The following is a 14,789-nucleotide window of genomic DNA, read 5'->3' as shown; positions in this document are numbered from 1 at the left end:
GGTATCTAATTGATTTCGATGATATGGGCTGCTGAAGCTTGATATTAGCTTCAGATATTCTTTTAAATAAGTTTTTGCACAGAATGAGGACTGTGGTCAGTATTAACAGTATGTGCGCACTTGACTGTTGTTTTAAGACAGATTTTTAAAAAGTGTGAACCCGTCCTTTAACTTCTTGCACTTTTGTCCTTGATGGTTCAAGAGAATAAAAGACTGATAATGAGTAATCTCACTCTGGAAAAAACTTGATCAACTTTAACTTGCCCTAGCTGTGATTTTGAACTCAGTCTAAACTGTGATTTGTAATATTTGCTCTCGTGTTACAGTTTCTTTGCATATTTCACAAGAGCAGCTGCCATCTTTTCACAGCTAGAGTCATTTTGCAACAGAGGTCAGAGCAGTTTTTTTTTCAGGCCGTTAGCAGCAGGGTGGTGTTCTCGGTGGAGGGTGATGGAGGGGCAGGAGCTGAGCCCAGCGGAGAGTTAATGGTACAGTGGTGGGTCGATGGATCGCACTCACTCAGCAGCCAAATGAAGCATGGGAGAGAGCATGAAACGAGATGTGTGTGTATGTGTGTGTGCGTGTGTGGATGTTCAGTGTCGTGCCACAGCCAAAGTGTGATTTAAAGGCTGTTGTAGGACAAAACTGCCATGTTATGTGCTTTTCACACTCAGCTCTTTCTCCCTTTTTTATCTCCTCCCTCACACTTCTCTTCTTGTTATTGCCTCCATTCTTCTTCTTAATCATATTTTGTCGTTGTTTTTTCTCCTTTAATCTCTGCCTACTTCCTTATCCACCGCTCTACTGCTTCCTTTCCTTTTCTTCATCCATTCTTCTTCTTCTCTTTCTTTACCTCCTTGTCCTCCATGTCACATCCTTTTCATCCTCTCTGCCCCTCTTTCTGTCCTCCAGCTCATCCAGTCCAGTGACCTCCAGGCCCGGCTATATGAAGTAGAGGAGTCTGCTCAAGGAGCTCAGGAGGAACTGGAGAAGGAGAGGCAGGCTCAGAGGGGAATCGCTCTCAAACTCACACAGGTCAGTCTGCAACACTGATACTGTCAAGACACATATAAACTAAGACATTAAACTACAATAAAGCAGCCTCAAACTCACACAGAAACACTGAAACACCACCTTATACAGAAATGTACAGGTGAACTCACCCGTTTGGTGGTCAAACTAAAAGCCCCTGATCAGATATTTGATGTAGCTCTGTTCTTATGTCTTCAATATATGTCTAATATTCTGTCAACTAAAGAATTTGAAGTCCAGAATTTGGTTTTGGAAATCTAAATCTACCATTTTTAGGAATTCAACTTCATCATGTAAACATACTCAATATTCTGATTGGGTTAACATTTTTTATTCTATCGTAAACAGTTCAGTAAAGGTCTTAAAAAGGCACAACTTCAAGAAACAAGCTAACAAATAAAGACACACACAGTATGAACTTTTGTTTAAGGAAACTTCATTTAACTTCAGGTCACACTATGCAAAAACACTCCTTTTTAGATGGATTTACTTGCATATAAAAGCAAACTCTCTCCCTGTCAGCTCCAGGAGGAGAACCAGAAGGCTCTGCTCCGTCGGGACTTCCAGCTCCAGAGTTTGGGGCTCCAGGCTCGACTTCAGCAGAAGTTGTGGAGCCAGGAGAGGACTCTGCTGGTCCAAGAGTCTCAGCACCTCAAACAGGCCCTGCTACTGCTCAGCCTCAAGCTACGCTGCTTCCTCAAACAGTGGAGGCTGGGCTGCAAGAAGGACACAGAGTGGAAAGATATCTTGGAGGTATGAGGGCCATTAGCTGGCATCCTGTACTGTTAAGATATGTCCTTATTTATTCAATTATTGACCAGGCAGCTTAACTGTATATGCATAGACCATGTAGCCTCCATGTCTTAAGGGATATCTCACTTTGACTTAAAAAAAGGATGACATGTCAGGTTTTGAAAAATCTTTTTTTACCTTAATTGTGCAAGTTTTAAATGTTGCAGATAGGTGGAACAATTGCAAATACAAAACAGATGAAATACTGCAACATTATTTTGAAGAAAGGAAAAACATTCACAGAGTGTGTGTTCCATATTGGATGAAATTGGACGCTGATTGACAAGTTCCTGCTCTTTGATTGGCTTCTTAGATGAACAGCCTGAAGGACCTCTACCTTCTGTTAGAGGAGGAGAACCTGACAAGTCCCGCCCACCAGACTGACAAGAGGGCTGCTGCTGATGAACAACCACTCAGCCCAACCATCAAGGTAGGTTTAGTGACACACATACACACACACACACATACAGACACTAAGAAACACACGCCTACATGAATCATCTATCTTTCCTTGTAGTCGAGCGCTGTGAGCAGCACCCTGGCGGACCTGAAGGTGGCGCTGCAGGATCTGAGTGGAGAGCTGCGACAGGAAAGACAAGGCTCCCAGGAACTCACCCAGCAGTTTGCAAAGGCCAAGGCATCATGGGAAGTGGAGAGGACTGAACTAAAGAGCCTAATCACGCAGGTAGGGAGGAGGAAGTTCTGACTACAGAAAAGTGTCATCATACCACCCTAAAGTTAGCACTACCAACTCTTAATAAGTCCGGGATTTGTTTCTTGCCAGCCTTTCCTGGACCATTATAGAACAACTGGTGGGAAACAGATGGAAGGAAACATCATTTGTGGTGTTTGCTCTCTGAAGTGTCTCATATTAATTTTGACAAGTGGTTTTTAATATTGATGACAGCCTTGGGGGGGGGGTTCAATGTCTACCTCTCGATCTGTTGAGTGGTTTGCATGTCCCTCCAAGCCTTTCATCCCCTCTCTGTCTGTCTCGTCTGTAGGCTGTGAGTAATGGTTTTAATGCTTTTTCTCCTCCTCTCCTCCCTCATTGTCTCTCTGTCTACCTCATAACAGCAGCCGAGGCAGTAATAGTGTTAATTAACAGCCTCTGAGATAGAGCACAGCCCATGTGTTACCCGCCCGGTAATTGAGACAGAGAGAGAAGAAAGAGAGATAAAAGGATGAGAGAGAGAAAAGAGAGGAGGCTGAGAAGCCTGTTAAAGTTGGTATTTTCTTACGTGGTGTCTTTGAGTGTGTATACTGCCATATTCCACATATATGTCAAGAAATACATTTTGCATGCATTTTAGATCAATATCCCACCCTGTAAATTATAATTGAACAGATCAGGCTGTCAGGTGCAGAAAGAAAGCTCACATCGATAAAATGTGACTGTTTTTGTAATTCTGGGGGAACTTGACCAAAGACAGACACTGTTGTACGATATTAAGATATTTCTAGCTGCTAAAATCAAGTTTGAAAGTTGTCTGGGTTTGAAAGGCATTCTGGGACATGTAGGGAGTCACAAACTGCAGGAGAAGCAGGTGGAGGGAAAACTAAAATACAACACGTCATCATCAACATATTATCTAATTGCATACTGAGAAGACAAGTGCAACAGGAGAATGCAATCTCATCTAAAAGTGCATTAACTTTATTACAGAAGCAAATGAAGTTGATGGTCAGACCTTAAATGAACAATACATTAAGCAGCATTTTTATTTAATTTCCATAGGTTACAACAACCAATCTAAATTTTCAATCCAAATTCTAAGACTAAAGTGCCTCTCGATGAAGCAGCACATGTCCTCACTGGGAAGGATTTCCTCACTATGTAGGATCTCCACACCAGACACACACACACACACACACACATACACTGACATTAATCACTGTCATGATCAGAGAGATTCTGCCCTAGCATTGTGGTGCGACATCATTTGTCTTCTGATTCGGCAGCCAATAGGAAAGGAGAGTAGTGTTACAAAGAGATAAGACACTGCCCTTTTTCCTAAATGTGACGTAGCTGCAGCTTTTTATGAGATTAAGTTTACCGACAAACCTTATTGGCTAAATAAAAGATTGAATCATCTGTCTGTGATTCATTTTGGGTGAAACCAATTCATCATGTCAAGCTGCACAAGCAGGCTGAAAGTCTGCACACGCACACACCTATGAATATGAGACTCATATTTCATTATGTTTGAATCAGATGCATTCAATGACAAACTTGTCACATTGAAACATAAACGCACATCTGTACGTCTGTACATCTGTAAGGCTATGCCTTTATTCTTTCTTTCTGCCTTGTAAACTACCCTACCAAAGTGTGTGTGTCTGCATGTGTGTTACATTGGCCTGGATGCAGCAGCTGGAACCAATCTCTCCTCTTGCAACAACGCACACTGTGAAGCATGCCATCAATATGCCCTGGCTCTGTGTGCATGTGTGTGTGTGTGTGTGTATGCAAGTGTGTGTTTGTGTGTGTGTGTATAGATATTCACCAGCCAGCCGACCAAATCGGTGCCGAGGCGCCCTGGCAGCGTGCAGCGGCTCATCCAGCTGTTGCTTTGTTGTACAAGTCAACTCAATTTCAAACACTGTCCTACCTGTCAAACAGCTTGGCAGGAAATTATCTTTGCCATTCAGCCTGATAAACAAACACTGTCAGCCAAGTAGAAACGAAGACCAGAGCCCTGAAAGCATGCTGTACAACTCTTTTTTTTTTTTCTATATCAGACATCCATCCTGACTGTAGGACACGTTAGGAACACCTGCTGTCTCCATTATGACACAGAACGAGCAGCTGGGAGCCCTGATCACTCATTCATCACATCTGTTAAATGCACTGCACACATGAAGGCAGAATGACGATAAAGGGGAGGGGAAAATGTTGCTCTTTGTCTTGTCGTTTCAGACAACTGAGACATCAATTTTTGACTCCACACCGAAATGACAAGCTAGGTTATTTGTTTGTTCCCTGACAAAACAACCCATAGGACTGTCCACAACATGGCTTATTAAAGTGGCTCATTTCCCCCATGAATCAAGCCACAAAAACTACTCACTAATTAACATGTCATATCTTGTTTTTAGTGTGGACAGGAAATGAAATGTAAAAACAGGGAGTTACTGTACATGCCGGTACTATTTTCTGCTTTAAAGTTAAATCCAAAGACATTTATTAATAGCCACTGAGGGATAAATGCAAGCTTGAGATTGATATGTGACTTCAGAGCTTCTGTATTACTTGTATGCACACCGCAAGCAACCCAGTTAGCTCTTTACATTATTATATATAACATCTGTGTGTATTATATAATATCTAGGCTATGTTTTTATAGACCTGGCATACATTTAGTCTCAGCAGTGTTGTGGTTGCTGCTTGCCCTACATTAACAGCTGATGGCTGGTTTGCTGTGTTGATAACATTAACAGATACAATCTGCTGCCTGAATAGCATATAATACAATGTCAACCAGTGTAACACTAGCCATACTGTACATTGTCTATATATAAATACACCTTTTCATTTTTCAAACCACTGAATAATAGTTATTGTAGTTAAAAGTTCATCACAAATCTTTACACAAATATGAATATTTTTGTTGTTCCCATTTGAAGTGATGAACAAATGTCTAATTCTATAAACATGTGATGTATTTTAAGTTGTTTGTGAAGCCATATCATGCCACAGATGTACAGCAAAGCAGGCCTCAGGCTAATTTAGTTGCTAATTTAGTATTTAAATGTAAAACACTACAGGAAGATCACAGAAGCTGAATTTGTATATATTCTCTAATTGTTATAATGATCACAATTTATCTAATGATAGGGACATTATCTTCATTCCTCTTGACCTCCCGCTCACCACTCAGAGACCCCTGTGGGTTTAATTGGTGTTTGTTGTCAGTAGTTCTCGACTCTGTGTTTCTATAAATACTTTCTTCTATTTCACACGTTGTAGTTGTTGCCATGAAAGGTTGCAACTGTATAGATATTTGAGGAAAGAAGTTGGAAGATCACATGATGAATGTGACAAATGTCAAGGACAATATTTCATCATTGAGTCTTTTCATAGTAAGAAAGATTTTTTACTGGGATGATGGGATAATTCTAGTCAAACTTAACCCATGCTTGATATTCATATAGTTTTAGTTGAATGAAGAGAAATAATTGAACGTGTGAAATGGTGAGTACCCAGTCGTGAACCAGACGTCTCTCATCTGCCAATAAACACCAGTCATCCAGTAAAATTACCTCCCTCTTAACGCCTCGGCAGTAAACCTCCTTAAGACAGGGGGTTCGTTAAACCAGGTTGATCATTAACGAGAAACACTCTGTTGCCATAGGAGACAGAAGACGGACTACATGCGCGTGTGTTTTACTCTGATTGGCTGACAGACAGTTCCATTAGCACCATATAGGGATGCCAGTGCCACAGAGCCAGACTGAGAGAGGCAGAGGGTGGATTGATGGGTCTGGTGCGTGTGTGTGTGCATGTGCGTGTGTGTGTGTGTGTGTGTGTGTGCATGTGCCTGTTTGTCAAAATGATGGCCCTGCCAGTCGCGGCTGTGTGAACTACGAGGCTCAGACAGAGGAAAAGGGAAAGCAGAGCTGCTCATAAAAATTTCAAGTGATCCCACCTACAGGCTCTGTGACAGCTGGCCAGATTAATGGAGAGTGACGAAGGGGGTGCGAGAGCTGGAAATAGAGGGTGAGATCGCTTTAGACAGAGGGAGAAAGGGGTGAAAGGGTGAGTTATAAGAGAGGCGAGGTACAGAAAAGCAGGGTGATCTGCAGAGGGGAATGTGGGAGGTGGATTAGGAGAGCATGGGAAAGACATTTAAAGTTTGAAGGGGTGAGGAAGATGACGAAGAGAAAGATGAAAGAGAGTTTATCGGGGAGATTTCTGAAGCTAAAGCAGGGGAAAAGTCAGAAGAAAAGAGATGGATGAAAAAAACACTTGAGCAGCAGATTTAGAAGCAAATTCAAGCAGAGAAGTAGAAAAAAGACACACCAACAACTTAGTAAATATTGGTCTCCTTCCTCTCTCTCACACAACATGAACATTACTCCATAAGCAGCAGTGAGACGTTCCATGAGATCATTCACGAGGTGACTCTGGGACTTCCCATTACAGATCCCTATGCGGTTGAATGAGTCATAGTTGTATTCGGGACAACTAGTAATTATTTGTGGACTTGCATTTTTTCTGTGTGTGTGTGTGTGTGTGTGTGTGTGTGTGTGTGTGTGTGTGTGTGCGTAATGGTTTCAACTCAAAAACACAATCTGTTTGTGGCGGAGAGTAACTAAGACACTACATGTTCTTGAGGGCAGTGCTAAAACAACATTTTAACTCATCAATTTTAACTTGGTCATACATTAAAACATTCATTTTTTAACATGCTTGAAAGGGGCCTGAACTTGTGGCCTTCTGCCAAATCTTAAATGTGCAGGAAAAGATCCCACATACAACAGCCCACATGCAGGTCTGAAGCTAAGGTGGCTGTAATTTTAATATTTACCCTGATCTTTCTTTCCAGCTTGAGACCAAAGCAGGCAAAGCAGCAGCAGCCCTGTCCTCCACTGATGCATTGGATCCTCCAGACCTGAAGGTGGCCCTAAAGAGGGAGCGTGAGGAACACCAGCACCTCCTTGCTGAGTCTTATGCAGCTGTGATGGACCAAACTAAACAGGTAAATATGTGTGAAGTGTGAAAATTAAAATGCAAATGAAGAGTTCTTAGGTTTAGGTCATTATGTTTTTGGATAAAGGGCTCAAAGTACTAAAATTGTTGGTTTAAATATATAGATTGAGTCATAAAAGCTCTGTTGGATCAAGAGTTGTGGTTTACTTGTTCATCATTGGGGTGTTTTTAAATTCAACTGTCATTATCTGGTGGTGTGTTTCCTCCTCCCCTCCTCTCATGTTTGCCTCCTGTTTTTGTCTCTTTGCCGCGACCCCACCTGTGGACCAATCAGCTTCAGATCGGAGAGAGAAACTGGGGCAGAGAGAAGCTGGAGCTGCTGGAGAGGTTCAGCCAGGAGAGAGCTCAGTGGGAGCAGAGACTGAGAGAGGCCACTGCACAACAGGGGAAGGTATGATGAGCTGCGTGTGCGTGACAGAGAGAAATGTCAAAGATGAAGAAGAGATAAGGAGGGGAGGTATCTTGGGATGATGGAACTGGAGAGGAGGAGGGTGTGTGTGTGTGAGATAAGAGGCACGTCGACAGTATCCAGTCATTGGATCGATGAGTTTCTGGGTACATTTGCTTTCATATATTCTACAGCGCATAATGAATTCCCAGATTTCTCTGAAGTTCAATTAGAAGTTAAAAAAATCCAGAGATGGAGAGCCATAGCACCATGCTTAAAAGCGTGGATTCTTAATTAGTTTCAATGAGACCAATGAAAGAAATTTCCTCTGGCTCAACCTTTTTTTTTATTCCTGGTAGATTACTTTGCAGCATGAATGGACTTCCTTGTGAGTCTCCCTTGTGATCAGAGACGGGTGATAAAATGAATTATAAATCGCAGTGCAGTGTTTTGGCTCTGAAACTCATAAATCTGTTACTCAAATTGGACTTATCTCCTCACCAGTACCTGTACCAACACCCCATCACAGCTGCTTGTGCGTTTTTAATGCAGGGGTATTTTTGGTCAGAACACGGCCTAAGAGCAAGACGCTGTCTTTTTCCAGTCGAGAGAAAGCACCACATCACTTCCTAAAAACCTGTTATACAATGGTGATGGGGCAAAATGGCAGCTCTAAAAAAAAAAAAAAAAAAAAAAAATCTCTCAGTCTTTGATTTTTAGGAGGTGACACCAAATCTGATATTTACCATAGAGGTTTGACATGATTGACAATTTCCATGTAGTCAAAACTCAAAATAGACTCAAAAATGCATGTTACAAACTGCTGTCTTTAAAGTGGTGTTTTCCTCTCAGGATAGTTTGTTGAATCAGACAGTAACCACACAGCAGTCAATGCCATAATGTGAGTGAGTAGAACCCTCTCTGGTGTTATTGCCTTACTGCGGTCAAGCTGCAGTTTATTAATGTAGAGCTGAGCTCACCGGGAAAAAACGGTCAGTCAGACCTGCTGATTATCCACCAGCACAGTCACTGCCAAGCTGCTGCAACATGTCAGGGAAGGAAGCAGCAGGATTGCATCAGTGTTTAAAGTGGTCATTATTTAGGTTTTTTCCCACAAACACAAACACACAGAAATAAAGAACCAGACACACAGTTGGTAGGTCAGTGTTCTGCCAACGCCTCCTCTGCCTGCTGTACCTTCTGCCTGTGAGATTTTCAGTCTGAGACCGTCTTTGTCCTCCTTTTTTTCGTCTTTCCTTTCCAATGATTCCCTCCTCTTCCTTCCTCCTCTCTGTCTGCCTTACTCCTGCGTTGGAAACTTGGCAGGAGGCCGAAGCTTGTCATACTTTAACATACTCTACTCTCTCTGTGTGTCTGTCTGTATTATGCTCTGTCACCCACAACTCTTATCTGCAATTCACTCTGCTCATTCCTTCCTCTTCAGACTTCTGATATTTAACTATAATGCCCCCATCAGGCCAGTTAGTGTAAGGGTAGCTTCTTTTTTTTTGTCTTGATTGGAGTGAAATCTCTTAAGAGTTACAAAACTGATGTTCACCTATAAATACATTCATGGGGATTATTTTAATGTTTGAAGTATTTCCAGTTGACATAGTATGTTAGAATAGCATATATAGCACAAGATAGGTAGGGATCTTTCAAAAGTTGAGGAGAAAAAATGTTGATGGAAAGGGACAGGAGTGTTAATATGTTAATTGTGTGAATTTGTAATTGGTTGTAATAACTTTTTCAAGATGGAGAAAAGGGAATTTGACCAAAAATACAACAAGAAATGGAAGATTCAGTCTTTTTGTTGTTGTTATGTCCTATAATTATCAAGTTGATGTGTGTGAGATATTACATGAGAATGATGTGGTTACTCTAGGTTTTTCTTGTCTACAGAATTAAAAGTTAAAGTAGCATTTTTAAAAATGTATCTAGATCAGATTACTTTGTACAGGTTAGCTTTCTGTCAGTACACACATCCAGGCAGCCTGGTCTAAAGCACGCTGAGTTTCGGGTGAAATTTAAAGTCCATCAGTGTATCTGCACACCTAAGCACATTATCTGTAGATGTCCCTTTCCTCTGAGGGGAAATGGCTTCAGAGTGTGTGAAACACACTGACACAGCATCATCATTTCTGTGTGCGTGCATGTGTGCGTGTGTGTCTCAGAGTTTCCACACGCAGGAGAGCTCTAGAGGAAGAGGATGATGACAAAGAAAGTAATATGTATACTGCACATGTTTCCCATGCTGTTAGAAATGAAGACTGCTACAAGAGCAATTTGTACAGATGATGCAGGCCAGGTGCTGATAAGATGTAAAAAGTAGATTCAGTCATTTCTTTTTTGCTGAACCTGTGTCTTTTTTTTGTTCTCACAGTCAAAGTCATCAGGTGCTGAGTCCTCTGCAGACTTGGTCGTTGCTAATGGAACAGGGTCACCAAGGTAACAATTTAAAAACATTATCAAAAGGCTTGATAAATTAGTGTAAAGGTTTCATCTTAACAGCAGAGCAAGACTTCTTTGCTCTTTTCTCATCAACTCATTGCTCTTTTTATAAAAAGGACCAAATCCACATCAGACCTGGATGGCCCAGAGGTCAACGGAGCAGCCAACCGCAAAGAGAAGTTTTCAGTCCCACCACTTTTGAGTCACCCAGAGCTGGGTGACCTCACCAGGAAGAACTGGACCTACCTGACTAATGAGGTTATGATTTTGTAGATTTACTGGTTTTAAATGTGCATTATATTATTATATATTATATCAGACATCTTTAAAATAAACTAGTTGGATCAATGCTGGATTTATTCCTTTATAATAATGATATGAATGTAAATTCTATCTTAAATTATCAGAGTTTCTGATTTTTTACCCTCACAATTGCTTTTTGTCATAGTTAAGAATTGTAAAATGTGAACTGATTTTAATTTTTATACTGTTTCTCTTGTTCTTATCTCAGACCCCAGAGGTTTGGGATACATGTAAAACTTGGGACGGCCCCAGTGGCTCCTGCAGCAGCTTAGTAGGGTCAGAGTTGAATCTGGAGTCTGTCCAGAGGAGCTACACTGCTCCTGACCGCACTGGCATTCGGATCTACTACAGTCCTCCTGCTGTACGGCGTATGGAGCACCGTAGAAGGAACCAGGAGGCCAAAGAACCACAGCAGGTTCTGAACGGGAGTGGATCAGACACAGGCGTGGCAGCAGTAGAAACCCTGGAGGTTCAGCAACCTTCACCCTCCTTTTCATCTTCGTATGAGCAGTGGCTGAGCTCACTGTCCAAGCAGCACAGGGAGCTGCTGGAGAGTAGAAGTGGCTGTTTCACCAGCTCAATCCCCAGTGTCAACAACGGCGTCAGTGGATCGGCCAACAGCGTGGTTGATGGGATGACATCTTCGTCAGCATTCCACGGCCTGGAGATCGGAGAGATTTCAGCAAACTTGAGTGATGACATGAAGGAGATGACCAACTGCGTCCGCCAGGCCATACGCTCCTCCTCTCTGGAGAGAAAATCTAGCAAAGAATCCGGAAGTCAGGTAGCAGACTTTTAAAAATGAAGTTTGTTATGATTTTGCAGTCCAAGTTTGATTTTCACAAACAAAAATAACAAATATAGCACTACTTACTTACAAGGTGACCCAAATTATACTCTTATGACTCAGTTATAAACAAACTTGGTGTGATAATTTTGCAGTGTACTAACACATGAAGTTGTGTGGTGTAGGTTTCAGGGAAAGCAGAATATTCAGAATTACCCGTCACAGCATTTTCTCCTTTGAATGCACTAAACATTCTCCATCCTTCTCTCTTCTCTTATCCATCACATCCATTTCTTCTATCCAGGTTGTCGGCATGTCCACCAGGTCCACGCAGACCGCTACCCAGTACGTCAGCATTGGGCTTCAAACTGACAACCTTCCCAGTAGCAGGGGGTCAGGTTTACAATCTAAAGCCTGGTCTCCCCGTCCTTCATCAACAACCACCTCTTCGTTAGCATCAGCCCGAACTCGGCAGATATCAACGTCACTGGACAAAGTTCACGGCCGCATCGATAGGCCATGCTGTTCACCAAAATATGGATCACCAAAACTACAACGCAGAGTGTCCTCTGGTACTTAGATCTTTTTCATTCTCATTCTTGATTTTCTAATAGTTATCTGTGACTTTAAAGTCAGCATCATCAGTTTTCAATGTAGATTTTTTGAGAGAATACAACTGTTCTTCCTGTAGGCTCCACCTCCAGATTGGATGCGACTTCCTCCTCTAGGGACCGCAGCCTGTGGAGCCTCCAGCAGAGACCCATTAGTGGAGGTGGAGGCTCAGCCTGGGCTCGCTCCACCACCACCAGGGACAGCCCTGTCCTGAATGGCCTCAATGATGGCCTCTCCAGCCTCTTCAGCGTGGTGGAACACGCTGGAAGCACTGAGTCACTCTGGAGGGGTGATGGAGGTAAGTCCACTGAATTTGAAACTCCTTTTTACTTGTATGATATTCTGACATATAAAGTCATGGCATTGTGCGTGCTGAATCACTGGGACAACAATTGGTAATGTTATTATTAACATCTCTGCATTTTTAGCTATGCCCAATAGATATCTAGTATCCAGTGTTTTCCCCAAACTGTTATGGTTTTCCAGTTGGAAAGCCTCTGAAAAAAAAGATGTGTCACTTGCAGGTTTTAAATGGAGAAGGAATGTCATTATCAGTAAATTGTTGAACAGTCACTCAATCAGTCATTCACTCTACAAATTTCTGATTTTGAAACAACAAACCAAACTTAGCCAAATACATTAATTTTACATTATATTATAAAGCAGAGCAAATCCTCACTTATAAGACAGTGGAAACAGCAGATGTTTTGCATTTTAATGGATTATGAAACTTTTACTGAGCAGATCAAATAGAAATGGATGTTTTCAATTAATACTCCAAACAAAGAATCAAGTATATTTACTGTTACATTAAGCTTACATTACTTACTGTAGGTCTCTAGGATTTTTGTCTTTTTCATTTTAGAGTTCTGGCTAAAAGTATTATCTAACAACCAAAGCCCAGTTATTCTTAGGTAATTCTGTCATTAATAGCTTATGGAAATCATTATGACACAAGTCTTGATTCATCATTAGGAGCCAGCCAAGTTGCCAGTCCAGCACGGCACCCTCCTGCCGCAGGAAAACCCTCTGCCGGGGCAATCTGCACGTCCGACCCTGGCCCCCAGCGTTATGGAGGCCTGGTCCAAGAGTTCTTCAAGAATGTCTGCAGCAGCCGTGGCCAGGCAGGTGTCACCTTGCCTGGAGAGAGGGTGCAAAGAGACCTCCCCGGAGTTGTGGGTGTGGGTTACAACAGCGTGGATGAGCCCAAGCCAGAGTGTGTGCCAGCTGGGGTTGGAGGGCTTGGAGCCCTGACTGGATTGAGTGGAAGCAACGACAATGTGACCAGAATTGTTAATAAGAGGTTTATGAGACAGACAGCCGGCGAGGAGATGGTCAGTATCATGGGAGGAGGGAAGGAAACAACGAGCAACACCGGTGCTGCAGGATCTGGAACGGAGGTGAGGACTTTGGAAATGTATTGCTGTTTTAAACTTAAAGGACCATCACAATGATTTTGCTTGATTTAGTCCATTTATTTTACACTATTGCTATTGCTATTCATACCTTCATGTTTAGGTAGATAACATGTCATTCTCTTTCCCAGGATGCACCCTGTGACTGTGCTGCTCAGTCCTCCTGCCTCGCCCGGCCATCAAGAGCGGTCACTCGCCATTCACTCAGCCAGTGCAAACACCGACCACAAGAGTCTCCGGCGGCATCCGAGGAGAAGGGAGAAGTGTGCATCGAGTGATGGCTGCCACATCACTTCTACTGCCACATGCAACACACACTTACACACACACACACACACACACGCACAAAGCAATACTGATTGTTCACAAACACTGCACACCACTGCCATTGACAACACACTTTCTCACATCTCCAAATGTACATACACACCTACACCCTGCCACACAGGCGCACTGCCAAACATAACACACACACTGCTGCACAGACTGCCCCACAAACCCACTGCCACATACACACATTCATTCATAAAACACACACACAAAAACACACACAATCTGGGCAATATCACACTGGTCATGGACTGTACCATTTGGATGCCAAGGACACAATGACTGACACTCCAACCAAGCAACAGACCCAACCATCACAAAACCTACCAGCAGGGCAGAAAACACACACACACACACACACACACACACACACACACACATACACACATAGTCTTACATACTTAACTAAACAAGAATACATCTACGAACTAAAGACAGTATAACAAATAAAATTATGATGTCAGGACTGGACCTACTAAACCCCCCTCTCTCATTAAAACAGTAACAGGTACTACAAATGGTCAGTTTTGACTGTAAAATCCAACTTAATGATGCCATCTTGCCACCATGCAGTGGGACCAGCAGTAATGTTGACTTTACAGATAAGCAGAGAGAAAGAAAGGATGCAGTCCCAGTTTGAATATGCATTGAAAGTGCATGTTAATCTGGGAGCTATGAAACCAGAGAGGAGACAACCATCACAGTTGGAAAGATCGTCTATGTCCTGCTAGCAACTCAGAAACGTAATCTGGTGGAAAACTTTGATATCTCCAGAGACGATTTCTCAAAATGATTCCACCGAACCTTGTCTTTTACACACATGCAGTGCTGGGAAATGCTCGTTTGACTGATTAGCACAATAACATTCCAGCATGTGTCTCCACATCTTGATGACACATCTGCTTCAGTCGCAGACTCGTTTTGGATGTGTCTTCTATTAGATAACAGAAGAAAGAACTCGAAGAC

The 14,789-nt window shown here is 42.4% G+C and overlaps 1 protein-coding gene across 1 annotated transcript in view; it reads left to right on the top strand.

The window, feature by feature from the left end:
• soga1 (suppressor of glucose, autophagy associated 1) overlaps positions 1-13,771 on the top strand; it is a 91,239-nt gene extending 77,468 nt beyond the window's left edge. Inside the window, exons 12-25 of the mRNA XM_053317388.1 lie at positions 913-1,035; positions 1,555-1,785; positions 2,138-2,254; positions 2,342-2,509; positions 7,374-7,526; positions 7,812-7,928; positions 8,020-8,028; positions 10,309-10,373; positions 10,493-10,634; positions 10,888-11,463; positions 11,771-12,038; positions 12,158-12,376; positions 13,054-13,478; positions 13,625-13,771. Of these exons, the coding sequence (XP_053173363.1) occupies positions 913-1,035; positions 1,555-1,785; positions 2,138-2,254; positions 2,342-2,509; positions 7,374-7,526; positions 7,812-7,928; positions 8,020-8,028; positions 10,309-10,373; positions 10,493-10,634; positions 10,888-11,463; positions 11,771-12,038; positions 12,158-12,376; positions 13,054-13,478; positions 13,625-13,771 (2,760 nt within the window). The remainder of the gene's footprint in view (positions 1-912; positions 1,036-1,554; positions 1,786-2,137; positions 2,255-2,341; positions 2,510-7,373; positions 7,527-7,811; positions 7,929-8,019; positions 8,029-10,308; positions 10,374-10,492; positions 10,635-10,887; positions 11,464-11,770; positions 12,039-12,157; positions 12,377-13,053; positions 13,479-13,624) is intronic.
• Positions 13,772-14,789: the final 1,018 nt, after the last annotated feature.

The sequence above is a fragment of the Scomber japonicus genome, chromosome 4 (genome assembly GCF_027409825.1).
Source record: "Scomber japonicus isolate fScoJap1 chromosome 4, fScoJap1.pri, whole genome shotgun sequence".
Lineage (NCBI taxonomy): Eukaryota > Metazoa > Chordata > Actinopteri > Scombriformes > Scombridae > Scomber > Scomber japonicus.
Note: the sequence above shows the minus strand (reverse complement) of the source record. Positions and strands in the feature narration are given on the sequence as shown.